The 27,560-nt window shown below is 45.2% G+C and overlaps 1 protein-coding gene and 1 non-coding gene across 2 annotated transcripts in view; both read right to left on the reverse strand.

Moving 5' to 3' along the window:
• Positions 1-1,685: 1,685 nt before the first annotated feature.
• The window catches only part of NCBP1 (nuclear cap binding protein subunit 1), a 33,722-nt gene continuing 7,847 nt past the window's right edge, over positions 1,686-27,560 (reverse strand). Inside the window, exons 6-21 of the mRNA XM_056848003.1 lie at positions 26,329-26,544; positions 24,376-24,473; positions 23,162-23,225; positions 21,550-21,660; positions 19,307-19,371; positions 19,058-19,120; positions 18,044-18,118; positions 14,805-14,908; positions 12,145-12,267; positions 9,739-9,841; positions 8,435-8,528; positions 6,761-6,864; positions 6,020-6,134; positions 4,637-4,771; positions 3,676-3,789; positions 1,686-1,839 (exon numbers count right to left, since the gene is read on the reverse strand). Coding sequence (XP_056703981.1) covers positions 1,726-1,839; positions 3,676-3,789; positions 4,637-4,771; positions 6,020-6,134; positions 6,761-6,864; positions 8,435-8,528; positions 9,739-9,841; positions 12,145-12,267; positions 14,805-14,908; positions 18,044-18,118; positions 19,058-19,120; positions 19,307-19,371; positions 21,550-21,660; positions 23,162-23,225; positions 24,376-24,473; positions 26,329-26,544 — 1,698 coding nt within the window. The 3' untranslated portion in view covers positions 1,686-1,725. The remainder of the gene's footprint in view (positions 1,840-3,675; positions 3,790-4,636; positions 4,772-6,019; positions 6,135-6,760; positions 6,865-8,434; positions 8,529-9,738; positions 9,842-12,144; positions 12,268-14,804; positions 14,909-18,043; positions 18,119-19,057; positions 19,121-19,306; positions 19,372-21,549; positions 21,661-23,161; positions 23,226-24,375; positions 24,474-26,328; positions 26,545-27,560) is intronic.
• On the reverse strand, positions 20,628-20,696 carry TRNAP-GGG (transfer RNA proline (anticodon GGG)). The gene has a single exon. It is a non-coding gene; the product is annotated as a tRNA-Pro (tRNA).

Genomic DNA, 27,560 nt, shown 5'->3' on the forward strand with positions numbered 1-27,560 from the left:
GGCTCCAGAGGGAGGGGGGGCCGGGTTCAGGACCCTGACGGGCTGGATCCGGCCCGCGGGCCGTAGTTTGAGGACCCTTGCTTTAGAGAGTCAATCCATCTCTTGTTGGGTCTTCCTCTTTTCCTGCTGCCCTCAACCTTTCCTAGCATGACTGTCTGAACTGCCCCTAGAAGCTAAAATGACTAAACTGAGGCTATCTTACCATTAGAGAGATTATATAGAGAGCCAGCGTGGTGTAGTGGTTAAGAGCGGTGGTTTGGAGCAGTGGACTCTAGTCTAGAGAGCCGGGTTCGATCCCCCACTCCTCCACATGAGCGGCGGAGGCTAATCTGGGGAACTGGGTTGGTTTCCCCACTCCTCCGCATGAAGCCAGCTGGGTGACCTTGGGCTAGTCACAGCTCTCTTAGAGCTCTCTCAGCCTCACCTACCTCACAGGGTGTCTGATGTGCAGAGGGGAAGGGAAGGTGATTGTAAGCCAGTCTGAATCCTCCTTAAGTGGTAGAGAAAGTCAGCATAGAAAAAACAACTCTTCTTCCCTGCTGATAAAGATGCTAACAACGATGCTTCCTAGGGGCAGCTTAGGTCCATTTCGTTTTCAGAATGCCTTCCTCCTAGTGACCAGAGCACCGATGCAGAGCATGAAGAAATCCCCCAAATCATTATCTGAGGCACAGACTCTTAGATAGCATTAGGATGCCCCCCCAACATGCATTCAGATCACGTATTTCCAGCTTTGAAAAGGTGCTAAGTAATGGCCAACTGGTACTATGGTTATAGGAGCCCCGTGGTGCAGAGAGGTAAGCTGCAGTACTGCAGTCCAAGCTCTGCTCATGACCTGAGTTCGATCCCAATGGAAGCTGGTTTCAGGTAGCCGGCGCAAGGTTGACTCAGCCTTCCATCCTTCTGAGGTGGGTAAAATGCTTACCCAGTTTGCTGGGGGTAAAGGGAAGACGACTGGGGAAGGCAACGGCAAACCAGCCCGTAAACAAAGTCTGCCTAGTGAACGTCGGGATGTGACGTCACCCCATGGGTCAGGAATGACCCGGTGCTTGCACAGGGGACCTTTACTTATTATGGTTATTCCTTACAGACTTATTTTAGAGTGAATGGGATTGTCTGCTTGCGTTGTGAGCCAAAATAAACGCACCAGGCAGTTTCTTAAAAACATATTTCGATTGTATTTCAACCATGTTTCCTCCAACTGTGAAAATTAATTTCGATAACAAACATATACTCTAGGCTTGACCTCTTTAGCATTTCCACAAGTCCTATGCTTCGTTTCCGAGGAGTGTAATGCTAACCCTCCGGTAACACTGCTCTTCAGTCAGGTACACAAATCTCGAGACTCGCTTCACATTATTAGAATGAAGGAATGGGTTCACAAGAGGGGTCAAGCAAAGATAAATGGACTCCCAACTCTATTTCCCCCCTATTTTTATACAAACCATTAAGGGGACAAAACAAATGCTATGACGAAGCCAGCATTCAAACCATTTCAAAATAATTAAAAAAATTCCACACATTATTCCATTCCAATCACCTAGCAGTCGTAACTAGAGTAAGGCCTCTACTGCTAAAAGAGTTTCCCCCGTTAGAGCACTGTATAGCTTATCTAGGACAGCACAGTAAGCTCGTTTTTTTCCAAATTAAAAGATGCCGAAATCTTCCCGTGTTTGTTTAAAAAGGACGACATCAACAAGTCCTGTACAAAAAGGTGGTGGTCGCTCAGGCCTGCAACGCACAGAATTGCTGAAATACAGCCAATATGTGATGATCCAATTCTGCCGTGAATAGAAGGTTCTCCAAGGTCACCATGTACTGTTGGATGGTCTGATGATGCTGCAGACAGGAAAAAGAGACATCTCAGTGACTTGTGCCCCTGGTCTCAATGTGACCCCCACCCCCGGGAAGAAAGCCAGCACCTGAAGAAGAAAAAGAAGAGTTGTTTTTTATATGCCGACTTTCTCTACCACTTAAGGAAGAATCAAACTGGCTTACAATCACCTTCCCTTCCCCTCCCCACAACAGACACCCTGTGAGGTAGGTGGGGCGGAGAGTGCTGTGACTAGGCCAAGGTCACCCAGCTGGCTTCGTGTGTAGGAGTGGGGAAACAAATCCAGTTCCCCAGATTAGCCTCCGCCGCTCATGTGGAGGAGTGGGGAATCAAACCCAGTTCTCCAGATCAGAGTCCACCGCTCTTAACCACTACACCACGCTGGCACTGTAATGGCAACACCTCCTGGTCGCTGAGAGAAACTCATTTAGATATGGATTGTTATCATGCATCCACCCCTGCATATGCTACAGCACTGTAGTTATTCCGCCTAATGTTGTAGAACTCCAAAGGGCAACAAAAGGCAGGGGCCAAGACAGCCTTCCATATGAAGGCAGGTTTGAACAGGTTTAGATGATTACTGTGGGTTCTCCACCATGTATTCTTTACAGACTTATAAAATCACAAGGCTGCAAAGTATCAACAGTTTAAAGAAAATAACCCCTCAAAGTCATCCGCTGAAATAAACCAATAATACCGTTTGCAGTTGTATTACTGTGTAGAATGGGTGACGACCCCCTGGAATTCTCCACTGACGATGTTAGCCTTCGTTGTAAATGGACACTGGTGGCTACTATTCACAGCCAGAAGTATAAGCTCTGCTTTCAGAGGCAGCTCATCACCAGGATGTTGTGATGGCTGCCAACTTGGAAGGCTTTAAGAGGGGAGTGGACATGTTCATGGAGGAGAGGGGTATCCATGGCTACTAGTAAACATGGATACTAGTCATGATGCATACTGGTTCTCTCCAGGATCAGAGGAGCATGCCGAATATATTAGGTGCTGTGGAACACAGGCAAGATAGTGCTGCTGCAGTCCCTTTGTTTGTGGGCTTCCTACAGGCACCTGTTTGGCCACTGTGTGAACAGACTGCTGGACTTGATGGACCTTGGTCTGATCCAGCATGGCCTTTCTTATGCTCTCTGCTCACCAGTGCTGGAGATGACCTCCCTACCTACGAATGCTTAGTCACCATCACAAAACGAGAGCTGCAAGGGTAGCCGCCCACAGCAGACACCCAACACAGAAATTACCATATTTTTCCGTGTATAAGATGACCCTTTTTTCTTAAAATATTTAGAAAAAAATTGGGGGTCATCTTATACACGGAATGTTGCTCTCTTCAGCTGATGGACAGGGAAGAGAGCGGGGAAGAGCCCCGTCGCCCTCGCCGGCTTTCTTTCCCACCCATCAGCTGACAGGTGGGGAAGAGAGCGGGCGGGGAAGAGCCGTCGCCCTGGCTAGCCAGCAACTGGCCCTCTAAGGGTCCCCACTCTCTTCCCCAATGGTATTTTTCCTAACATCTCCATGTATAAGACAACCCGATTTCTTAATTTTTAGTTCAAAAAATAGGGGTCGTCTTATACATGGGGGCATCTTATACAGGGAAAAATACGGTATGTTCAGTTATAACAGCTGACTGCTTTAAGCACCATTCTGAAATCCTCAGGAGGCAGCAGAAGAATCAACACACCAAAGTGGAATACGATACAAAAGCAACCTCGAAATCTAAGCCATATGTTGGGGGTTGGCATGTTAGGCAAGCGCAATGTCAAGGGATGGGCACGAGGAACAAGCCAGGTTAAATCACAGCTGCCCTTTGAGTCGTGTCTAAAACCCACCTGTAAAAAGATCTGCTGCAGCCTCTCTATACAGTTCCTGTACCAAGGTGTGATGGCATCAATCCCACCGGTTTCACACCGCACAAGGTGCTCTGTTAGGATCATGATGAAACGCTGGAAAGGAAAGACAAGGTGAGTGAACCGCCATCGGACCAATGATTTTTTAAATTACAGGGAAGTTGGCCTCCAGAGACAAGATAATGCTCATGCTTCACACTCTGGAACAGAATAAGGACATCTGAGAAAGGAGGAGGAGGAGAGTTGGTTTTTATATGCCGACTTTACCACTTAAGGAAGAATCAAACCAGCTTACAATCACCTTCCCTTCCCCTCCCCACAACAGACACCCTGTGAGATAGGTGGGGCAGAAAGAGTGTGACTAGCCCAATGTCACCCAGCTGGCTTCATGTGTAGGAGTGGGGAAATCAACCAGGTTCTCCAGATTAGCATCTACCGCTCAAGTGGAGGAGTGGGGAATCAAACCCGGTTCTCCAGATTAGAGTCCTCTGCTCCAAACCACTGCTTTTAACCACACCACCATGCTGGCTCGCTGTAACTCTGAATGAAGTATGAGAAAATACAGTCAGAAAGAGCGGCAATGTTGTCTGGAAATCTTGTGGCTTTGGGTATTTGACAGAAAATACACATTGTAATCTAGATTCAAGTCCAGGATAGAGAGCAACATAATTTTCGGGGTATAAGCTCTCGACAGTCAAAACTCCCCTCTTCAGAGCTCTGACTCTCGAATGCTTATACCACCCAAAATTTTGTTGGGTCTCTAAGGTGCTAAGTGGACTCGACTCTAGCTGATCTACTGCAGATCAACACGGCTACCCTCCTGAAACTACACTCTAACCCAGAGTTTTGCTCAGCCACAATTCAAATCACAGGCTGTTCCCTGCTCAACCCTCAAGGCTAAAACATCAGCCCTCTATTGGCCAGTGAACGCTCCAGCCTTTACCTGGAATATTACGAGGAAGAGGTTTTTTTGCTCGCTTTGAGCAGACTCCACTTTTTCTTGCAAGCGTTCTATCTGTTCTTCCAGGGGCCCATCCTCCCGGTCACTGCTGTGGTCATCATCGTCGTTACTGTCTCGCTGGAGTGGGGGTTAAAGAAGAACGAGCTGAGTGTGGGCTTGCCAAGAGGGAGCCCCGCAAGTAGCTCATTACTTTGATTCGGGAAATGGGCTCTGGCGATGAGGGTGAATGGGCCAAAAGGTTTCTGCTGGGAGACAGCTCACCAATCACCATCCAGGTCGTAAAATACTGTGCAGTATAAGTGAAGCTACATTGCCTTAATGTACTTCCTTAATCTGTGGAAATGTAAAACTGGGTGATTCCTAATTTTGTTGGCCTTGGTTGTAAACATCTACTCTGCACGGTCAGTTTCTGTTTTACCTGTTTCAGCTGGCATACTAGCCGCAAATAATTTTTATTTATTTATTTATTATAAGTAGCTCATTAAAAAAAAAAAAAACTTGGGCCAAGTCAGTGTCCGGCTGCAACAGATTTCTTGTGGGATGTGGCAGGACAAGTATTTCCACTGATGATTAACCAGCAGTTGCACACGCTAGAGATCTGTCTCACCTAGAGACAGAACTCAGCACTTTTACGCCCCCCCCCCGGATTTACCACCATAAAAAGTAGACAGAGCCCCATACAACACAAGTTTGTAGTTTGGCCTCTTGTGCTCCCAGCTTCTGGGATCATATTACATTCTGTTAAGGAGCCTTGCTCCTTCCCACCTCATGAAGCAGTTGTGAAGATACACTGTACACAACATGCATAGTTCGTTTATGGAATTCATTACCAGCAGCTCAGATGGTTCCCACTTGTGGACTTCCCCAAGGTGCCTGGCTGTGGAAGAGGATGCAAGACCAGACAGGTCTGGGTTTGACCCAGACAAAGGACACAAGAGCCACGTTGGATAAGACCAAAGGCCCATCTAGTCCAGCATTCTGCTCACACAGAGGCCAACCAACTACCTTTAGGAAGCCCACAAGCAGGAACACTGTGACAGCATTATGCTGCCTGTTGTCCCCAGCAACTGGAGCATACTTCCTCTGATACTGGAGGGAGTAGCTATCAATCATGATTAGTAGCCATTGGTAACCGGGTCATCCATGAATTTGTCCACGCCCCCTTTTAAAGTCTTCCAAGTTGGCGGCCAGGACCACAGCCGGTGGAAACGAGCTCCACAAATTAACAATATGCTTTCCGAAGATAGTTGCGAGCTTCCTGCATTGTGCAGGGGATTGGACTAGATGACCCCGGTGGTCCCTTCCAACTCTATGATTCTATGACCTGTCCTGAATCTCCCACCCTTCAGCTTAAAGGTTACCTACACGTTTGTGCTGCTTGGCTAGTCTTGCTTTGGCCTCTTCTAGCTCTTTCTGGATCATCACCACATGCTTGTTCATTTTCCGGATTGTAGAGTGTAGGATTTCCCAGATATAAAACCTAGCGGAGAAAGCAGCAACATACACCCTCTGGTACAAAACAAGTTTGCTTACATCAGCTAAAGGCCAACACTTGCACTATATTACATTATCTTGCAAGAGTGAGTTAGAAGATGCAGGGTACTATGGACTATGGGTAATCAGCCTGAATCAATGACTAGACCTTTCCTATAATTAAATTAAAAGGCCACTTCACCCAATAGTAAATGGAAGCTGTTGAATGAGAGAAAAATATAATTTTGTGATGCTTTCTCAAAGATTTATATGGTTCAGTCATCACAGTTTTTTTTGTAGAAGTCAATATCCCTGTATCCGTACCTCACATGCAATACTCTGAATTATTTCAAATCGCACACACAATAGTTGTAATTAAAGGGAGGGGGTGGTACAGAGGAGGCCCTGACATGGATGGCCCAGGCCAGCCCAATCTCATTAGATCTTGGAACTGAAGTAAGGTCGGCCCTGGTTAGTACTTGGACGCGAGACCACTGAGGAAGTCCAGGGCTGCTTATACAGAGGCAGGCGAACCACCTCTGAACGTCTGCCTTGAAAACCCCATGAGGGGGTCGGCAGTGATTTGACTTCACACACACAGTAGAGATGAAGGAGAAGATTAAGTCCAGTTACCTCGTAAAATCATGAGCCAGTTCTGGAGAGAAAATCCAGTTTGCTACTGCGGCACAATCCACAATTTGTGTCCGAATCATCTTATCCACGAGAACGGCGATCATCTGCATTACGGGAACGGAAGACCTCGGTTCAGTTTTCAGGAAGTGGATTCCTTTTTATAGCCACGGCCAAGGTAATGCTGGGCACCACTCCCTTTGGTGGTTTGTTTGCTGCCCCCCCTCCCAATACTCAGAGTGGTGACAATTAACGCACACCCCAACACTGCATTCCCCAAATTTCCAACAGTTGTGGTCACCCCCCCCATAAAAGCTGGAAGCTACACTCCTATGCCACACAAAAGTTTTACGGGTTACCCCCTTCCCCCCTTTAGTGTCTTAAGAGTTAATACCACCTGTTCTGGGAGTCTTCCCCCTGCATTTCTATGAGTCACTGTTCAAGATGTATCCTCTCTGCACTGGCTGGGGGCCCAACTGAGACAATATGTGCACATTTTTTTTTTGCCTATAAGAATTAAACTGGGCCTCCAATTTTAATTTTGAAAGAAGAACTGTGCCATTGGTTTAATTACTGTAGCGTAGATTGTAAGTCTACAGGGGAATTACTCAACTTTAAGGTTGGCAATGAGGAAATTGAAATTGTCCAAGACTTTCTATTCCTTGGCTCCATCATCAACCAAAAAGAAGACTTGCAGCCAAGAAATCAGAAGGAGGTTGAGACTGGGAAGGGCAGCCATGAAGTACCTAGAAAAGGTTCTTAAGTGTAAGGATGTGTCACTGGCAACCAAGGTCAAATTAATTCATGCCATCGTATTCCCTATTACTATGTACGGGTGTGAAAGCTGGACAATGAAGAAAGCTGATAAGGAAGAAAGCAGAGTCTTTTGAAATGTAGTGTTGGAGGAGAGTGTTGCAGATACCGTGGACTGTCAAAAAAAACAAATCAGTGGGTTCTAGATCAAATCAAGCCTGAACTGACCCTAGAAGCTCAAATGACTAAACGGAGGCTGTCGTACTTCGGTCACATTATGAGAAGACAAGAGCCACTGGAAAAGACAATCATGCTAGGAAAAGTGGAAGGCAGCAGGAAAAGAGGAAGACCCAACAAGAGATGGATTGACTCTCTAAAGGAAGCCACGGCCCTCAATTTGTAAGACCTGAGCAAGGCTGTTGACGATAGGACATTTTGGAGGACATTGATTCATAGAGTCGCCATAAGTCAGAAGCGGCTTGATAGCACTTAACACACACACAGATTGAAAGTCTGTCGGAAGGGTTTGTTCTTAGTTATTGCACTCTACCGGAGGTGCTTTATATTATCATCAACATGGGAGGTCTGGGAAACATGCTATGGGGATAGTACTACCAACCTAGCTTACATGGTCACTGTTAGAATTACTGAGAGCACATACATGAAAGGGCTTTGAATTACCAAAAGTGCTGTATAAATTCTAAGAGGCTGCTTATTTTCTGGTCCTACTTTGTATATAACTTGGATATTGTTATCTCAGACATGTCTAGGCTCTGGCTCATGGCTTACGTGCCATCAAAGCACAGCCTGAAATCAAAAAGAGCAAGAAGGCTAAGCCAAACTAGTATGTTGTCAATAAGAAGAGTGACAGACACCATGAAAAAAACAAAACAAATGTTGAAGTATTTGACTAATTCCTCTCACCTGCGGATGGTTCTTCCATACTTCATACATAACTCTGAGGGTATGGAGCTTCCCTTCATCGCTTTCTGCCAATGTTTTGAAGACTTCACGAAATCTTATCAGAACAGGAAAAAAACAGGGATGAAAGATCAGACAATGAGCAGTTGATAAGCAAAGCACCTTCTCTCTCAGCCAATAGGGCTGCATCACTTCCTGGGGCCTACAACAACAACGTGAAGTGGTTGGGAGGAAGAGAAGCAGGCCAAGGACTCCCCAGATAGTTCCAGGCTTCCCACTTTCGCTCAGCAAAGGAGAACCCACCTGGACTGGGAAGGGGCAATACCAAGAGCTCTGCCAGCCTGCATCAAAGGATTTGACACTTGCTTCCCATTGGAAGCCAGCAAGGAGAAGGATATTAATCCCAGTGCCAGAAGGCAGCATCAGGGGAAGGCCTCAACCTCTATGCCCTGTTGTTGGACCTCCAGAATAACTGGGTGTCCACTGTGTTAGACAGGATGCTGGACTAGATGGACCACCGGTCTGATCCAGCAGGGCACTTCATGTGTTCTTAAAGATCTGAGGACGCCTTTCTCTTCATTTTGAGATCTCACGCAAAGCCTGCCCAGCGGTCGCAGGTATAGTATTGGTTCAGCAATGCTACCCTTGGTCTGTGCTGAAGCCTGTGTCCCTCAATCCTTCCACTACTCTCAAATTTCGCTGATGGGCAGAAAGAAGCTGGGGCAAGCAAGCTGTGTGGTCACCTCTCCCCACCAGAGTCCTGATGTCCAGACCTTTTGACTCCTAAAAGCTTGAACTACTGATGTATATAAATGGAACCCACCTCTAAACTTACTGGTTTTTTTAAATTTTTATTTTCAACACAACATAAAATAAAAAACATACACTACATCTTTCATAACTACGACAAAACATTTATCAGCTGTTATTTGCAGCGGTACTATAACATTCTATCCTTTCTATTATTCTAGAAAATTATTTATCTATCTAAAAGGTAAACAAACTAAAAAAGGGAGAGCGGGATCGAAAATAACGTATCTTCTTGCAGAATACATGCGTTACAATTTTTATTGTTATATAGTCCATCAGAGTCAGTATCGCTGGTATTTAGCCCCTGGGGATATAATCCAAGCTTTTGAGCTGCCTGCTGCCTACTCCGCTGTAGACTGCATGGTAGGGGGGGGAAAGGTAATATGATAGGATATCAAGTTTTCCCTTAAATACATGGGTTTTGCTTGCATGACAAGTCCTGTCTGCCTCATCATGAAATTATAACTGGATACTTAAGACAAACTGATAGTACTTACTTTCCCAGAGCACTGAAGGAGTGACTGAATGACTTGGCCGCCAAATGAAGCAAGGTCTGTACAAATACTTCTATCTTCAGAGGATTGAAAGAGAATCCTTCGTCTGGAGAGGGGAAAAAGGTTCCGTCTGAGTCAAGTACACACACACCCAACTTTGATTCGTGTCTGATAAATTCATCAGCATTTTTTGTGGGGAGGGGGCATCTTAATTTTTTTTTAAATGCAACTCTCATAATGATGGAAAGTGGCAACAGTTTTAGACTCAACTTCAGTCCAGCTGTTCATCCCAAATTAGCCACAGTGTCTTTGCCAAGGCTATGCCTTTATAGTCCAAGAAATTTTATCTTTTTTAAAAAAACAAAACAAAAACAAAACAAAACACCAGGATCAATTCAAACATAGCTTGGGTGAGAACATATTCACAGATATGAACATGCTTATGTTAAGCTATATTAATGACTTACTTTCAAGGTATATTTTAATAAGAGCCAGTGTGATGTATGGGGTTAAAAGCGGTGGACTCTAATCTGGAGAACTGGGTTTGATTCCCCACTCCTCCACATGAAGCCTGCTGGGTGACCTTGGGCCAGTTCACTCTAAACTCTCTCAGCCTAGGCGGAGGCAGGCAATGGCAAAACCACCTCTGAATGCCTCTTGCCTTGAAAACCCCACGGAGGTCGCCATAAGTCAGCTGTGACTTGATGGCACTTTCCACCGAAAATTTTTAATAAATATGACTCCAAATTAATATCAATCATGAGAATTTTCAAACAGGCCAAACTAAGACCTGTTTAGGCTCAGCCTTTCTGAATGTTCATTTAAATAAGCAATTTAGATCAACCCTGTCTCAAGGGCAGACTGTTGTGCCCCCTTGTTTGGGATTTTAATCTCCCCCAAATTGTAAAAGATGGATCGGTTTTGCAACAGGTCTGAAACAACGGACTGTGGCTCAGTGGTAGAGCATCTGCTTGGCATGCAGAAGGTCCCAGGTTCAATCCCCAGCATCTCCAGTTCAAGGAACAAGGCAGGTAGGTGATGTGAAAGACCTCTGCCTGAGACCCTGGAGAGCCGCTGCCGGTCTGAGAAGACAATACCGACTTCGATGGACCAAGGGTCTGATTCAGTATAAGGCAGCTTCATGTGTTCATGTTGGTGATATAAAATATACGGCCAGTGTCCAAGGAATCATTGAACAAGAGGGATTTGGACTAGTTTAGCTCAAATTTAAGAAGAAGAGTTGGTCTTTATATGCCGACTTTCTCTACCACTTAAGGAAGAATCAAACCGGCTTACAATCGCCTTGCCTTCCCCTCCGCACAACACACACCCTGAGAGGCAGGTGGGGCTGAGAGAGTTCAGAGAGAACTGTGACTAGCCCAAGGTCACCCAGCTGGCTTCATGTGTGGGAGTGGAGAAACCAACCCGGTTCACCAGATTACAGTCCACCGCTCCTAACCATCACTCTTAACCACTACGCCACATTTGCTCATAACCTTAGAATGAGATATTGTAACCAGTAATTCATAGTAGTACCCAGCTGGACAGCATTACAGTAGTTACTAAAAACCTCTTAAAGAACAACTTCAGTTCAACTGATTTTCTGGCTGAAAAGATCTGTTTATTAACCAGCAGGAGAAGTTGCCGGCAGCTATGTATCGCAAAGGTTAGCGTGCTGTACGATACTTAGCAAACCAAAAGCAGCACAAATTAGCTAGACACCACAATTATGAAGTAGTGGTATTTAATTTCATAACCACCACTGATACTGTATAGGCAAAAACAACTGATACAACCACAGTATCAGTGGTGGTTATGAAATTAAATACCACTACTTCATAATTGTGGTGTCTAGCTAATTTGTGTTGCTTTTAGTTTGCTAGGCAGCTATGTATCAGCAAGTTCTAAATTTACCCTTTAACTGTTTTATGTTATACCTATTCACTACAGTTTATTGGTCCACTAACAGGGCTTCTTAAACTTTTTCCACTTGCAACCCCTTTTTGCCCAAGAAATTTTTACACAACCCCAAGTGTATATAAAATAGGCATACAAATCAAACATTTACTGATAATAAATCAAATTTTTCGCAACCCCCACATTGAGTTACGCGACCCCATAAGGGGCCGCAACCCGGTTTAAGAAGCTTTGCCCTAGTACATGTCTTGAAATCTTATTGGTTAGTCACTGAACACAAAGGCAGTCATGCGTGCTTATCACTGACATTTCGGCGATCAGCAAACATGATTATACTGATCAGTTACATCTTAGTCTTACCTAAAACTAAAATAGAATATATTCCAGTTAGCCACCCACCAACAGAACAGAAGATCTCGCCCTCCAGCATTCCTTTCTGCTTCACGTATCATTTCCTCCCCAACTTGAAATCCTTCTCCTGCAAACCCTTACCATCATCGTCATCCTGATTAGGATTGGGCACGTCCTTCAGAATAGTGAGGATTTCGTCGTTGCTCGCTTTATTTTTAATGGCGATGTTTAAACAGAGTGCAACGTTGTACCCGGGAAGAGCCTCTACAAATAAAACACACACAAAAAAACATCGTTCTTGTTAGAAATCTGGCATGATTCTTTTGTAAACGAGAGATCATGAAATTACCACCATGTTCCTCTTCTGAGAAAGGCTGCACATTTCCAAGACACATCAATATTCACCCTCCCCTCCCCCCCTCCACCAGCCTAGACCCGCATTTTAAAGTTTCAGGTTACACATTAGAAGCACAGGGTGTCTACTCATCAGGGTCAGTGTGATGCGAGGTGACTATGCACCCATGGATGAACACGAGAGAGGCTGTGGCTCAGTGGCAGAGCATCTGCTTGGCATGCAGATGGTCCTAGGTTCAATCCCCGGCATCTCCAGTTAAAGGGACTAGGGCAAGGAGGTGATGTGAAAGACTTCTCTGCCTGAGACCCTGGAGAGCCGCTGCCGGTCTGAGTAGACAATACTGACTTCGATGGACCAAGGGACTGATTCAGTGTAAGGCAGCTTCATGTATTCATGAGGGTCACATTAAAACATTTTAAGAGCTGTGGAAACCAAATGAACTCTAGCCACTAGAAAACCTCCTGACTCCCTAAAGCAGGGGTCTCCCACACAGAGGCCATGGGCTCCATGATGCCTGCCAACACTTTTCCCCACCAAGTGTTTATAGAATGTGGGTGGGGCCAGATGGGATTCTCACCCAGCAGGGTTTCTGACTGACTGGGCAAATTAAAAAAGCCAACAAACACTGCTTTGGCAGCAACTGCCACCGCAGGAAAAAGGTCTTCACTGTGTGCAAATAAGCTCTGTGTACTCAAGAATATTTTTAAACCATATGTTCATTTTCAAAAGGCATCCTGTTAAAACAGAACTTCTGCCAGAAATGCAGATATGTTACTATTATGTATTTGATTCAATTTATACCCTGCCCTTTCCGGCAAAAGGAGCCCCGTGGATGCAGAGTGGTAAAAGCTGCAGTACCGCAGTCCAAAGCTCTGCTCACGACCTGAATTCGATCCCAACAGAAGTCAGTTTCAGGTAGCCGGCTCAAGGCTGACTCAGCCTTCCATCCTTCCGAGGCTGGTGAAGTGAGCAGCCAGCTTGCTGGGGGTAAAGTGTAGATGACTGGGGAAGGCAATGGCAAACCACCCCGTAAAGATAGTCTGCCTAGTAAACATTGGGATGTGATGTCACCCCATGGGTCAGTGATGGCCTGGTGCTTGAACAGGGGACTACCGTTATCTTTTTTCCCGGCAAAGCAAGGCTCAGGGGGGCTAACGTATTTTGCACACACATATAGCATAAAATTAAAATATACAATTAAAACCATGTAGTGTAAAGTTCAAATATACAATTAAAACCACAAGCCTAATCTAAACTAATAGGTGTATAAGGGGAAATGCTCCCACATGGTGACTGGCCAAAAATGACAATGGGAGGCAATCAGCTAGGATCAGTCTCATTGCTCCTGTGGGAAGGAGACAGAAAACCAAAAAGGAGGGGTGAAAGAAAAGAAAAAGGAAACCGAAAGGGGGAAATGAAAACAAAAAGAGGAAGGGAAAGGGAAGAGGATGGGAAGGGGGTTTATTAGAGTTTCATGTAACCACAATCCTTGGACATTTAGTGGTTGGCTCCTCCTCCTGTGGCAGCCATTGTATAGTTGCGCCAACCACTCCGTGTCAGAATTCCAAAGGTCCCTGTGGGCTCAAAAAAACTGGGGGGGGGAGGCGTTCACTAAAGTTTCTTTTGAGCTCTTGAGGAGAACAGGCTGCAGTAGAACTGTGTCTCTTGGCTGATTTCTATATCCTTTCTAAAAAAAATTTTTTTATCCTCACAGGACCCGTGAGGTAAATTAGACTGAGCAAAACAGCAACTGTCCCAAGTTCATCTACTGAGCTCTATGGCTCAAGCGGGTTTTGAACCGAGCCAGCCCTCTCTACCGACTACCCCTGACCAGATCCCTTACATCAGCCTGGCAACACAGGCAAAAACAATTCCCATATTGTCGCCATAGGGGCTGAGGTTATGACAGAATAGTTCATAAAAGGCCCCAAGATTTCTGTGGGATTCAACTGGAGTAATCTGCATAGAAGAAGGAGGAGTCGGTTTTTACATGCCGTTTTCTCTACCGTTTAAGGAGAATCAAAACCAGCTTACAATCTCCTTCCCTTCCTCACAACAGACACCCTGTGAGGTACATGGGGCTGAAAGAGCTCTAAGAGAGCTGTGACTAGCCCCAGGTCACTCAGCTGGCTTCATGTGTAGGAGTGGGGAAACCAATCCGGTCCACGAGATTAGAGTCCGCTGCTCATGTTGAGGAGCGGGGAGTCAAACCCAGTTCTCCAGGCTAGAGTCCACTGCTCTTAACCACTACACCACGCTGGCTCTCATCAGCCTTTGAGCTGCTACGCTACACACTTTCAGCAAACCGATTCTCCGAAGCTCTCCTTCCCAGAACTATTTGCTTTTCTCCTGAAGGGCAATGCAGTCGGCATCTCAAATCATTAACAGGAAATTATCTCGGAAACTGTTATCCCTTCTGAAGAAGCCATACAAACAGCATACATACTGTTACTTTCATCTCCGTATTTATAAATACACGCAGGACTCGCAGGAAGCAGGACTGAAAAAGTGGCAGGAACAATATCTACTATGTGCTGATGGTAGGACAGCCTGAGGGGGGAAAAACAGAGGAAATATTTTAAAGGAAGTGGGTAAGGGACTTTTATCAGATGCCAAGCACAGAATAGACAGATCATCAGTTAGGACAGCGCTCTCCTGGTCAATGCTGGAAGTTTCCAGGTCATGATGCCAGCTGGGGAATACAGGGTTTCCCTGCTTAAAAATCTGTCCACTTCTCGAGCCCAACTGTAAAACAGCCATGCTTTCAGAATTCTTACTGCAGCCTAGAAACCTTTCAAAAATGAAAGCTGGTCATTCCTATGTGCGGAAAGCCAGGCAACGTCCTATGTAAAAGGCCGCCGCCGCCAGTAACAAGGATCGACGTGGTTCCTTCTTCACATCTGGATTCTAAATCTATTAATCTAAAGAATGGAACAGAAGTTGCTTCAGCTGCCCAGAGACAAAGAAGAAGAGGTGGCTTTTATATGCTGACTTTCTCTACCACTTAAGGGAGAATCAAACTGGCTTACAAGCACCTTCCCTTCCCCTCCCCACAACAGACACCCTGTGAGGTAGGTGGGGCTGAGACAGTGTGACTAGCCCAAGGTCACCCAGCTGGCTTCATGTGTAGAAGTGGGGAAAACAACCCAGTTCTCCAGATTAGCGTCCACCGCTCAGGTGGAGGAGTGGGGACTCAAACCCAGTTCTCCAGATTAGAGTCCACCACTCCAAACCACCACTCTTAACCACTACACCATTCTTGAGGTAGCAAGGCAGCAAGACAGTATGGCTGTCTCAAGCCGCTACTTCAGTTGGAATGCCAAGCAACAGTTTGACATCACACAGATGAGCCGGGCACTCAGGTCCTTCCTCCTCCACTTGATGTTAACTCTCTATAGCCAGTGTGGTGTATTGGTTAAGAGTGGTACTCTGGAGAACTGGGTTTGATTCCCCACTCCTCCACATGAGCGACGGAGGCTAATCTGGTGAACTGGATTTGCTTCCCCACTCCTACACATGAAGCTAGCTGGGTGACCTTGGGCCAGTCACGCTCTCTCAGCCCCACCTACCCCACAGGGTGTCTGTTGTGGGGAGGGGAAGGTGGTTGTAAGCAGGTTGGATTCTGCCTTAAGTGTTAGAGAGAGTCGGCATATAAAAACCAACTCTTCTTCTACCAACACTCCACACACCAAGGCAAGGATAACAGTAGAAAACATTCTAAATTTAAGAGGAATTAAAAAACCACCCACGGCATTTTTACTGAGTCCATTTGATATTGCAGTTGGGGGAAAAAACTACTTCAGATTCAGGAACAAATTCTTTTTTACAAACACAAGGTGTGGCTACGGGAAGCACTTTTGCTCCCAGCATAGCTAATTTATTTATGGCTGATATAGAAACCATGTATGTGCTAAATGCAGGAATTAATCCTTCTTTTGATGACATTATTTTTTATAAACATTTTATAGATGACATTTTTTTAATATTTTCAAATCCTGACAGAAGAACAAATTTTGTGGACTGGATGAATCAAATACATACAAATATTAAATTTTCAGTCCATGCGAATAAACAGAAAGTCCCATTTTTGGATGTTATGGTTTGTAAAGATGTTAAATATCAGATTTATGTTTCTTTATACACTAAACCTATAGATTGTAACTCTCTTCTACATTACCAGTCTCATCATCCACCTACCTTAAATAAAAACTTGCCATTTGGTCAATTTTGTAAGACTAAAGAGAAATTGCTCTTTAAACAGGATTGTCAGAGAGCAGCACAACAACTGAGCTTGTGTTGGGTACTATAGTTGGGTACTATTTTATATTTTGTTGGTCTTGTACATTTAGTATCTGACTCCCCCTTTTCATTATTATTCAGTTGTACCTGAACTGGCAACCTCCGGCTTGCACCCGGCCCTCCAAACCAGGGTTCGAAGCTGGCTTGCAAATCGCGGTCTGACGGTCAAGAACAAACCACAGCTTGCCTGTTCATATGTACACTGCTCTTCAAGTTGACAGATCACGGGCTCCCCTCTTCCCAGCAAGGAAAGACGGTAATAAAAATTTTGCACCTCCAAACTACCTTTACAAAGAACGTAAATCAAGGCAAAACCCGAACTAGAAATGGGCGAAATTACACAGAATTTGGGTAGGTTATCCAAATGTTGGAGTTAGAGAAGGTATCGAACGAGAAAGATAAGTTAAATATATACATAAATGGGTATAATATCAGGGGCAGAACTGAATATTATGTAAAAGGTAGAATGTTTTGAATGGGTACTGTTAAAAATACTAGGGCTATTTGTATGACGGGTTGGACCCTTTCCCATTATTTTTCTGGTTTGTGGGTGGTGTTATTTAATGTGTGGTATTACGTGTGTTTCTTTTAAAACTGAATAATTTTTTTTTAAAAAAAACAAGCAAACTACCTTTACTCATTGGAAATCTCTAAGCTGAGAAGAGCTTTCACCTTAGCCCGATTCAATGTACTCCCATCTGCCCTTGTTGAAGGGAGATACACATGTATTCCATACGCCCAGCGATTCTGTCCCTGCCAGTAAGGCCGGATAGAAACCACTGAACGTGTCTTACTGGATTGCTGCTCTTATCAGGAGATTAGACCTAGGTTTATCAGCCCAATATTGTGCAAATATCCAGGTAGACTAAATTCCTTTTATATTGACCTCCTCGTTGACTGCTCCAATGAAACCACCCTTAAGGTGGCAAAAAGTTTGTGCACTGGCATGCTCAATAAGACAGAAGAGGGTAGCTCAAATTTTAAACACTCCTATTAATTATAATTAATGTATAGATATTTAGGGGTTTTAAATGTACTTTTTGCTAATGCAATATATTAACAAATTGTGTGCAGATGTGTGCTGTATTATTGTAATGGTGATATTCAATAATTTTAATATGGCTGGAACTGTGTTAACTGTTGCTGGTCTTTGACCGTAAATAAACTTCACTTGACAACAAGGGAAAACAAGTTCTTGCAACAGCAAGAACTGGTTTGCGCAAAAGTGGAAGTCGCTAACTGAACACACCAGTCTGAGAACTGAGAGGTTATTCCATATGTTCCTTCGCAGTTTTCCAAAGCTTAATTCCACCTCAATGCATCTCTTATTCTGGCTAACTGCATCCTAAGCACCACCCCCATTGGCAATTCTGAAATTTTACTCACCTCATGCATTTCTCCAATACTTCTCTTACAAATTTAGGTTTGGGCTTGTCCAGGTCGTCCGTAAGACAGTCTGCCCTATTGTTGAAAAGCAACAAAAAAATTATATAATTATTATTAATCCACTTACGCTTTTCTGAGTTCTCTCTCTCTTGCACATGCTGGTTAGAAACCTTTAAGCTCCACCGCAGCATCAGTAGGAAAGCAAGTTAATACCGAACTAGCATTTATGATATCACTGCAAAGTTATTCCCGCATAACGTGCTCAAAAAGGGAGACATTTTTAAACTAGGGAGATCGGTGAGTTAATTTTCTACAAAATGTCAGTAGCAGCATCTGAGGCTATCATACTACTACTTTGGTCACATTATGAGAGGACAAGAGTCACTGGAAAAGACAATAATGCTAGGAAAAGTTGAAGGCAGCAGGAAAAGAGGAAGACCCAACATGAGATGGATCGACTCAACAAAGGAAGCCACAGCCCTCAGTCTGTAAGACCTGAGCAAGGCTGTTAAAGATAGGGCATTTTGGAGGACACTGATTCAGATTGCTTTACTAGGTTGATAACTGCACACATTGTATAAGGGAGACATATGTAAACCAGTATTACAACTAGAGTCAATCTTACCAGATGTTTGAGTAATTGGTAATATTAGAATACAACCTATATACATGCCTGGTTTGATTTAAACTGTTTGTATATGTATATATTTCTGTAAATGTATGCAGGTGTTACATGGGTTTTAATTGACCACTGATGAAGGCCAAATAGGCCAAAATGTGTCTGGCATGTGGTTAGACACATCAGCCTCAGGAAATGCCATTGTGCTATTTTAACATTTTAAAATAATTTTAATCTAGACATAGTGCTTCCAATAAATTATGTTTTCATCAATGTATATATATATTATTCTACCCTACCTTGGGTACCCAACACTTAAGGGCACAACAGGAATTCAAGTCATTTTGATAGGCAGCTAGAAGCGAAAGCTTGGAACAGGGCATATGGAAACTCACCAGTCTTCCCAACTCCAACGGAACTGAAAATTACTCAAATGGTGGGAAAACCAATTGTTGAACCTTAAAATGGAAAACAAAAGCCAAGTTTTGGTAATTTCTCAGTGGCTGACCCGTAGCCACCCACAGTGCCACGAAACAAGGGAGGCCCATAAAACAGCTTTGGCAAACTATACAGAGACGGCGCAGTCCAAATTGGGGGAAGGTGCCAATTTAATCAAGCTCAAGAGATCTGGTGCATTTACTCACCTATCTATGCACGTTGTATTCATTGTATCCAAGCGCATGTACAGCATTTCCGTGGCTTGTGCCAACTGCGAGTTTCTGGTTAAGGAACCAACAAAACGACTCTTTAAAGTGTTCTAATTTTTAAACTCATTATTGCAAGCAGAGCAAGTCCTCTGCTGCCAACAGGAACAGCTCCCTGCCCTGCTCTAAGTGACAGCCTTTCAAATACATAGAGTGATCATGTCTCCCTCAACCTCTTCTTCTCCAGATTAAGCATTCACAACTCCCTCAGCCTTTCCTCGTAGGGCTTGGTTTCCAGGCCCCTGATCATCCTCGTCGCTCTCCTCTGCACCTGCTCCATTCTGTCCGCATCCTTTTTGAAGTGAGGCCTCCAGAACTGCACACAGTATTCCAGGCGCGGCCAGATCAATGCAGTATTCAGTGGGACTATGACATCTTTCAATTTGGGTGTATGCCCCTGTTGATACACTCCAAGACCACATTAGGCTTTTTTGCCACTGCATCACACTTACTGCTCATATTCAACTTACAGTCCACCTGTACCCCTAGATCTTGATCACATACACTGCTACCCAGAAGTGTATCCCCCATCCAGCATGCATGCTTCTCATTTTTGTTGCCTGGATGTAGAACTCTGCACTTGCCCTTGTTGAATTACATCTTGTTCACATCTGCCTACTTTTCCAGTGCATTCAGATCTCTCTGAATTTGATCTTTATCTTCTGGGGAGTTCGCCGCTCCTCCCAATTTGGTGTCATCTGCAAATTTTATGAGTAGTCCCTCCACCCTCTCATCCAGATCATTTATAAAAATATTGAAAAAGGCTCTAAATCTGGCCTTGGGCTCTCATGCACCACCTCTAGCCCCACCCTTCACTGCAGAGCCAGCATGGTGTAGTGGTTAAGAGCGGTGGTTTGGAGCGGTGGACTCTGATCTGGAGAACCGGGTTTGATTCCTCACTCCTCCACATGAGCGGCAGAGGTTAATCTGGTGAACTGCATTTGTTTCCCCTCTCCTACACACAATGCCAGCTGGGTGACTTTGGGCTAGTCACACTCTCTCAGCCCCACCTACCCCGCATGGTGTCTGCTGTGGGGAAGGGAAGGTTATTGTAAGCTGGTTTGATTCTTCCTTAAGTGGTACAGAAAGTCGGCATATAAAAGCCTTCTTCTTGAACACATGAAGCTGCCTTATACTGAATCAGACCCTTGGTCCATCAAAGTCAGTATTGTCTACTCACACCAGCAGCGGCTCTCCAGGGTCTCAGGCAGAGGTCTTTCACATCACCTACTTGCCTGGTTCCTTTCCTGGTTCCTTTAACTGGAGATGTCAGGGATTGAACCCGGGACCTTCTGCATCCCAAGCAGATGCTCTACCACTGAGCCACTGCCCCTCCCCTTAGTCTTCTATAATATGTCTCTCTGAATAACCACACCAATAATGGGGGTTTCCAATCATAGGGCCAGGCAAACCTTGTACTAAAACGACCTGCAATCCTATTCACTCATTAAACTTTTCCCCCAGTTACAATGCTGAAGTTAAATTAGTGATTAAGAGAATTACCAGTGGATAATTTAAGCAAGTTGCACATGTTACTTGCCACCTTCGACTTTAGCCCTGTTCTTACTTATAAACGCAGTGAAGTCCTATTTGGGACAGCAAGAGATATATTCCAAGCATAACTCTAAGAATGCAGTCGTAAGCTGGGAGGCTCTGAAGAATGAGCCACCATAGTTGGAATAAAAGAATCCTCTGAAACAAACAAGAAGCAACGCAAAAGCACAACATTCCAAATCTATAATAGGTAGAAGAAGAATTGGTTTTTATATGCCGACTCTCTCTCCCACTTAAGGAAGAACTGGCATACAACTGCCTTCCCTTCCCCTCCCCACAACAGATACCCTGTAAGGTAGGTGGGGCTGAGAGAGTTCAGAGAGAACTGTGACTAGCCCAAGGTCACCCAGCTGGCTTCATGTGGAAGAGTGGGGAAACCAACCCAGTTCTCCAGATCAGAGTCCACCGCTCCAAACCACTGCTCTGAATCACTACACCACACTGGCTCCCACTACTGGCACGCTGGTATTTACCAGTATTATTTTACCACAATCTTACCCAAAAGACAGCAGGGTCACTTCCTGTACACAATAAGAGAACGAAACAGCTATTGCTACACAACCATCTGCTTCCTACAAAAAAAGTAACAAACTAACTGGGGATTCAAAGACTTTCAGAATAAAGGATACGACTTGAGGTAAAGAGCCAGGCTGAAGTTTACAGAGTTCAATAAGAAGTGTTGTGTACATGATCTCTGTGTGTGGCGGAACAGGAAGCTGAAATAGCTGCGCAAAGATGACCTGGGGGGGGGGGGGGGGAGAAAGATGCAACGGAGAAGCTGAAATGCATATGGGTCTGCAAGCTGCTGACTTCAGTACTAACATGCACTGTTCATCTATATCTGATAACTCTTGGAATACAATGGAGACTTCACCGGTGGCCTTCTTGCTTTGTGAAAGGGCCGCTTTTATAAACACTATGCAAAACAATGCATATTTGTACAAACGTGTCATGTAAGAGAGCTGGGGGCACTTTAAACACACATGCCACAGTACTGACCAAGACAGCCTTTAAAAGAAGTTGCACAAAAAAAGAAAAACCAAAAAAAAGGGAAAATCAGTAGACTTCAAAGTAACGCTAAGCCAAGACAGACAACCATCTTATCTAAGTGCGATGTGTCTTATCACTCGGTAGGGTCATACAGAGGAAGCTCCCATTGGAGCAGTTTGGTCATCTGCTTAGACTTCTTTGAATGTTGGTATACGCCATGCCGGAAGGTGGCATTTTCTCCCTTGCTTTTTCACAAGACCAAAGGAGGATCCTCCCACTTCAAGTAGCCCTGAAGTCAGAATTGCTACTACCTTGGTAAGCAGTTTGCCAGATAAGATTTGTTTTCCTTTTGTGCCCAGCTGGATTTTAGCACATTAAGATGAGTGGGGATGGGAAGCAATCCACACAAAAAATGATACAACTACACACACAGATTACGTGTTGATCTTTCCCAGGCCTCCACTGAAGATTCAAGGCATGGATATCCTGAGCCTTAAAGAGCTTTGCAAATGCTTTGGAAGCATTTCAACCATTCTGCCCAACCACTCATCTAAAGTTTCTAATATATCTGATACAGTTGGAAACTAACATAAGAAAGGCCATGCTGGATCAGACCAAGGTCCATCAAGTCCAGCAGTCTGTTCACACAGTGGCCAATCAGGGGCCTCTAGGAAGCCCCCAAACAAGACGACTGCAGCAGCATTGTCCGGCCTTTCTTCCACAGCACCTAAGATAATAGGCCTGCTCCTCTGATCCTGAAGAGAATGGGTATGCATCATGACTAGTACCCATTTTGACTAGTAACCATTAATACCCCTCTCCTCCATGAACATGTCCACTCCCCTCTTAAAGCTTTCCAAGTTGCAACCATCTCCATATCCTGGGGCAGGGAGTTCCACAACTTCACTATGCGTTGTGTGAAGAAACACTTCCTTTTATCTGTTTTGAATCTCTCACCCTCCAACTTCAGCAGATGACCCCCACATTCTAGTACTAGGCATTTCTTTAGTTTTCTGCCCTTGTTCCAGGAACCTAAGATGAGGTATAATAACAGGGATCCATAGAATTCAGGGGCCTTGAAGAAATTCTGAAGAAATTCTGCATATCTTTGCACTGTTAAGTGTTAGAGCAATACGCCAATCAGGGCATCGTTGCTATTGGATAGGCAAATTACATTTCCTGAAGTTTATTACGTAAGTTTTGTTTACGACAACAGTCAAATTTACTGCCTGTGGTAAGTAAAATGTATACCTCGACGATGTGGTAGTTCAGAGGGATCTTGTTATTTCCAGGGTAGCTCAGTAACTGGGCAGCACTAGAGGAAGAGACAGACAGACGTGTGACTGAGAATGCAAATATACAAGAGTCCAGCTAGGAAGCAAGAAAAAAAAATTCTTTTAGCTACATACTGGCCATTTATGCAGGGTCGATTTTGACACTCACTCAAAGCTCCTTTTTTTAAAATCCGACCTTTAAAATGCCTACTCACGGTCGATGCAAGAGGAGAAAGTCAAACAAATTCCACCCCCACGCACGCCTGCTCCTTCGTTTGCACAGCCATTAGCAATCGTAGAATAGCTGTGATTCTTCATGCTTCCTTGAGTGGAAGCTTCGAGGCGGGGACGGGGCAAATAAAAAAGGTCGCGTTAAAGGGGCTCTTAGGAAAGGCGAAGCAGGTATGCGCGGGCTTTGCAGTGACTTCCGGAATGACAGTTCAGTGTGAAGAACTCAAAAAAATATGCAGGGCACTTCAGCCTGGAACACGCTACTAATTACCCAGCATAAACGGCCATTATGTACAAAAGGCACTACATAGCTGCTTGCTCTGCTCCACGAAACACACACAGCGGCAACCTGAGGATGAAAAATAGTGCTGGGGGGGGAGGTCAACCTCTACTCTTCCAGGCTCCTGACTCACATTGCACAATGGACACACCCCACAAAGAGCTATTATTTAGAAATAAAAACATATTTGGGAGATCTATTCACAGATCTCGTCAACTTTGGCTGTAACCAAGGTCCCATCCAGGTGGATTTGGGCTGTTAAGCGGGGAACACATGAAGTGAAATGAAGCTGCCTTATACTGAATCAGACCCTTGGTTCATCAAAGTCAGTATTGTATACTCAGACCGGCAGCGGCTCTCCAGGGTCTCAGGCAGAGGTCTTTCACATTACCTACTCACCTAGCCCCTTTAACTGGAGATGCCGGGACTGAACCTGGGACCTTCTGCATGCCAAGCAGATGCTCCACCACTGAGAGGAGCTGCATCCAATTCTCACTTTGTTTTAGACAAGATCCTTGGCAATTGGAAGTCCCCCCCCCCAGTTTGCTTTACAAGGTGTATTCTTGGCCCTAAAAGTCCCCCCCCACCCTCAGCAACGTAGACGTTTCATCAACACTAGGTTTTGGAAAGTCCTCTTGGCTTCCTGTTGCTTGTCCTATATGAAGGTAAAGATTCCTCACCATATCATTCTCTCTTTCCAGTGTGATTTGATGATGCAGTGGAGATTTTCTTCTATCACAAACCTCTCAACAGAATGACTGCCGGGCATGACAGGACCCTGTTAAAAGAATACAGAGGCGGGGAGTGGTACAGCCTCAAAGTCACCTAGAATCGCAGGGACTAAACACCAACGTGATCACGCTGCTGTCATTAGAGCTGCGGTAACCGTTCTAGCAACGTGTTTTACATGAGAATTTAAACACTTTGCCAAGTCTTTTCAGCGCACTGAAAAGTGTATTCACCATGGTGAGTTTTGCTGCCGTCTAGGAACAGAGAACGGGATCAAAACCCCTAGTTCTCTATGCCACATGGCCTTTGGAAGCAAGGGGCAACTATGCAAAAGCAAACAACAGCAGCAAGAACAACAACAACAAAAATCTCCACCTGACAACCCTTGCAAGAACTGCAGTGGCTCTCTGGATCTCAGGCAGTTTTAGAGAAAGGTTTTTTATGCATGACTGTTTCACTCGCCAACACCCCTCCGATGACTTCAAGTCTTTGTTTGGATTATGCATGCCGCTTCCCACCGTCAGAGGTCGCCTCGCTCTTCCCGTGTTTCCCCGCATTTTCAAATTTGAGATAAAACAGGTTTCTCAAAACATGGGGAAACGCAGAGGGAGAGCGAGGTGACCTCTGACGGTCGAAAGCGGCTTGCATAGTCTAAGTGAAGACCCGAAGTTGTCAGGGGGGTGACGGTGAGTGAAACGGCCGTGCATAAAAGACCAAAGTGAGTCAACAAAATCTTAGAAACAAAAGTTTGGGATCCCGACCGTGAATGCTTCTAACCCTGTGGTTGTCCTGAGTTACTCTTTAGTTTAATGTAGGGTTCCCCCCCTTTCTGGGTTAAAATTGGAGGCACATGTCATTCTGGCATTCTAGAAGATCTACACTGCCCTCTCCCTCACTTCCCAGTGCATTGGGCATTTAGTGTCCTTGCATCTGCAAGGCAACCCAATTAAAGCCGCTTACAGAAACCCCATCTACCCCTTTCGCTCAGTCAGGGATGGTACCGTTCTTCCTGAGCAGCAGAGATGCTTTCAAAATTCTCTGATGCCTGCAGCAAGACTTCACATGGGGGCCGCAGGAAGAATTCACACCCCCACCACTGAGCGGGATGTAGTGCCTGTATGGAGGGCATCAAGAGGTAGCTGGATTACAACGCCCTGTGCCAAGGACACTGCCTCCCCCTTTGGCTGCACTCCGGAGTACATAAAACATAAGAAAGGCCATGCAGGATCAGAGCAAGGCCCATCAAGTCCAGCAGTCTGTTCACACAGTGGTCAACCGGGTGCCTCCAGGAAGCCCACAAACAAGACGACTGCAGCAGCATTATCCTGCCTTTGTTCCATAACACCTAATATAATAGGCATGCTCCTCTGATCCTGGAGAGAATGGGCATGCATCAAGACTAGTATCCATTTTGTCTAGTATCCATGGACAGCCCTCTCCTCCATGAACATATCCTCTCCCCGCATAAAGCCTTCCAAGTTGGCAGCTATCACCACATCCCGGGGCAGGGAGTTCCACAATTTAACTATGCGTTGTGTGAAGAAATACTTCCTTTTATCTGTTTTGAATCTCTCACCCTCCAGCTTATGATAGCAGCAGTTTCACTCCCTACGAGCGACCACGTGAGCTGCTGCTAGGCCTGTCAGCTGCAGCTCAACTGTGCCAGGGGATTCCACTGAATCCTTACGCCCTTTGCTATGAGGGCCCGATGTTGGTAAAGGGGAGAATCAGAAACATGCAGGGTGCCCTGCTGCAAGAGACCTGGGTACAGCCTACGTGATGGCTTTAATTTTTTAAGGCACGCTTCCGCTTCTCCCGGCCATAGCGGAACTCTTCAGCAGCGTATTTTTACGGCGGCAAATGAACACAGTGCACGCAAATCCCGCCCCTTGCCCACGGCTCACCTCAGGATCATCAGTGTAGTCAAACATTCGAAAGATTACTCTTGGCATCGGGTAGACCGAATCTTCTGTGTGCGGCGGTGGAGTGAAGGGAGGCAGATTGTGCTGGAGGGCCTCGCACAGCACGTTGTCGAATGCCAGGTAGGGCCGCGGGATGTGCCTTTCCTGCCAGCGGTCCTTCTTCAGCTTCTGCACCTGAGCCCAGAGGCAGTCTAGGTACTTAATAACAACAAAAAAATATTTTAGTGAGTTCCAAGATCTTCACGCAGGAGTGCCCATCACCATGGAATGGTTTCGTTCCTTTGGAAGTCACGGTTTTCTGGCTCGGCGGTGAACTCTCTCTCACCCACCCCTTGACCCATTACTGGTGTAACAGTCACCCACTAAGATTCAAAGAGCACAATCCGCACAATACCTTTTTATTAATGGTAAAGGTAGTCCCCTGTGCAAGCACCAGGTCATTCCTGACCCATGGGGTGACGTCACATCCCGACGTTTCCTAGGCAGACTACGTTTACGGGGTAGTTTGCCAGTGCCTTCCCTAGTCATCTATACTTTACCCCCAGCAAGCTGGGTACTTGTTTTACCGACCTCGGAAGGCTGAGTCAACCTTGAGCCGGCTACCTGAAACCGACTTCCGTTGGGATCGAACTCAGGTCGTGAGCAGAGCTTTTTGACTGCAGTACTGCAGCGTACTTTTTTATTAGGAAGTAACAAATGACACAACCATGTGCAAGCTTTCATCAGAACTCTTCAACCGGCTGGATGTTACCCAAAAATGTTTAAAAGGACACTTTTAACATTACAAAAAGGTTTTTGGGTAATATCCAGCTTGATGAAGAGTTCTGGTGAACTCGACAGCTCTCACACTGATTTTGTGTCATTTAGTTGCTCTCACACTGGTTTTGTGTCATTTAGTTGCTCTCACACTGGTTTTGTGTCATTTAGTTGCTCTTCATAAAAGGTATTATGTGGATTGTCTTCTGTTGTTCTTGTGTGGGGGAGGATTTTTGCTTTGGGATCCACATGGCTGCTACCAAATTCTTTCTAAACTTCAGAAAGCCTGCCAGCTAGCTGGACATGCCCAAGAGTGGATGTGGCAAACCATTCTTCAAACCGAGGAGACTTTCAAGAGCAGATGGTGAACGGCAAGTTGGTCTAGCGTTCAAAGGGATTAAAAAAAGGTCAAAACTCCCACCAGGCACAGCTCGGTCGCCGAGCCCCATGAAACATCC

The sequence above is a fragment of the Euleptes europaea genome, chromosome 4 (genome assembly GCF_029931775.1).
Source record: "Euleptes europaea isolate rEulEur1 chromosome 4, rEulEur1.hap1, whole genome shotgun sequence".
Lineage (NCBI taxonomy): Eukaryota > Metazoa > Chordata > Lepidosauria > Squamata > Sphaerodactylidae > Euleptes > Euleptes europaea.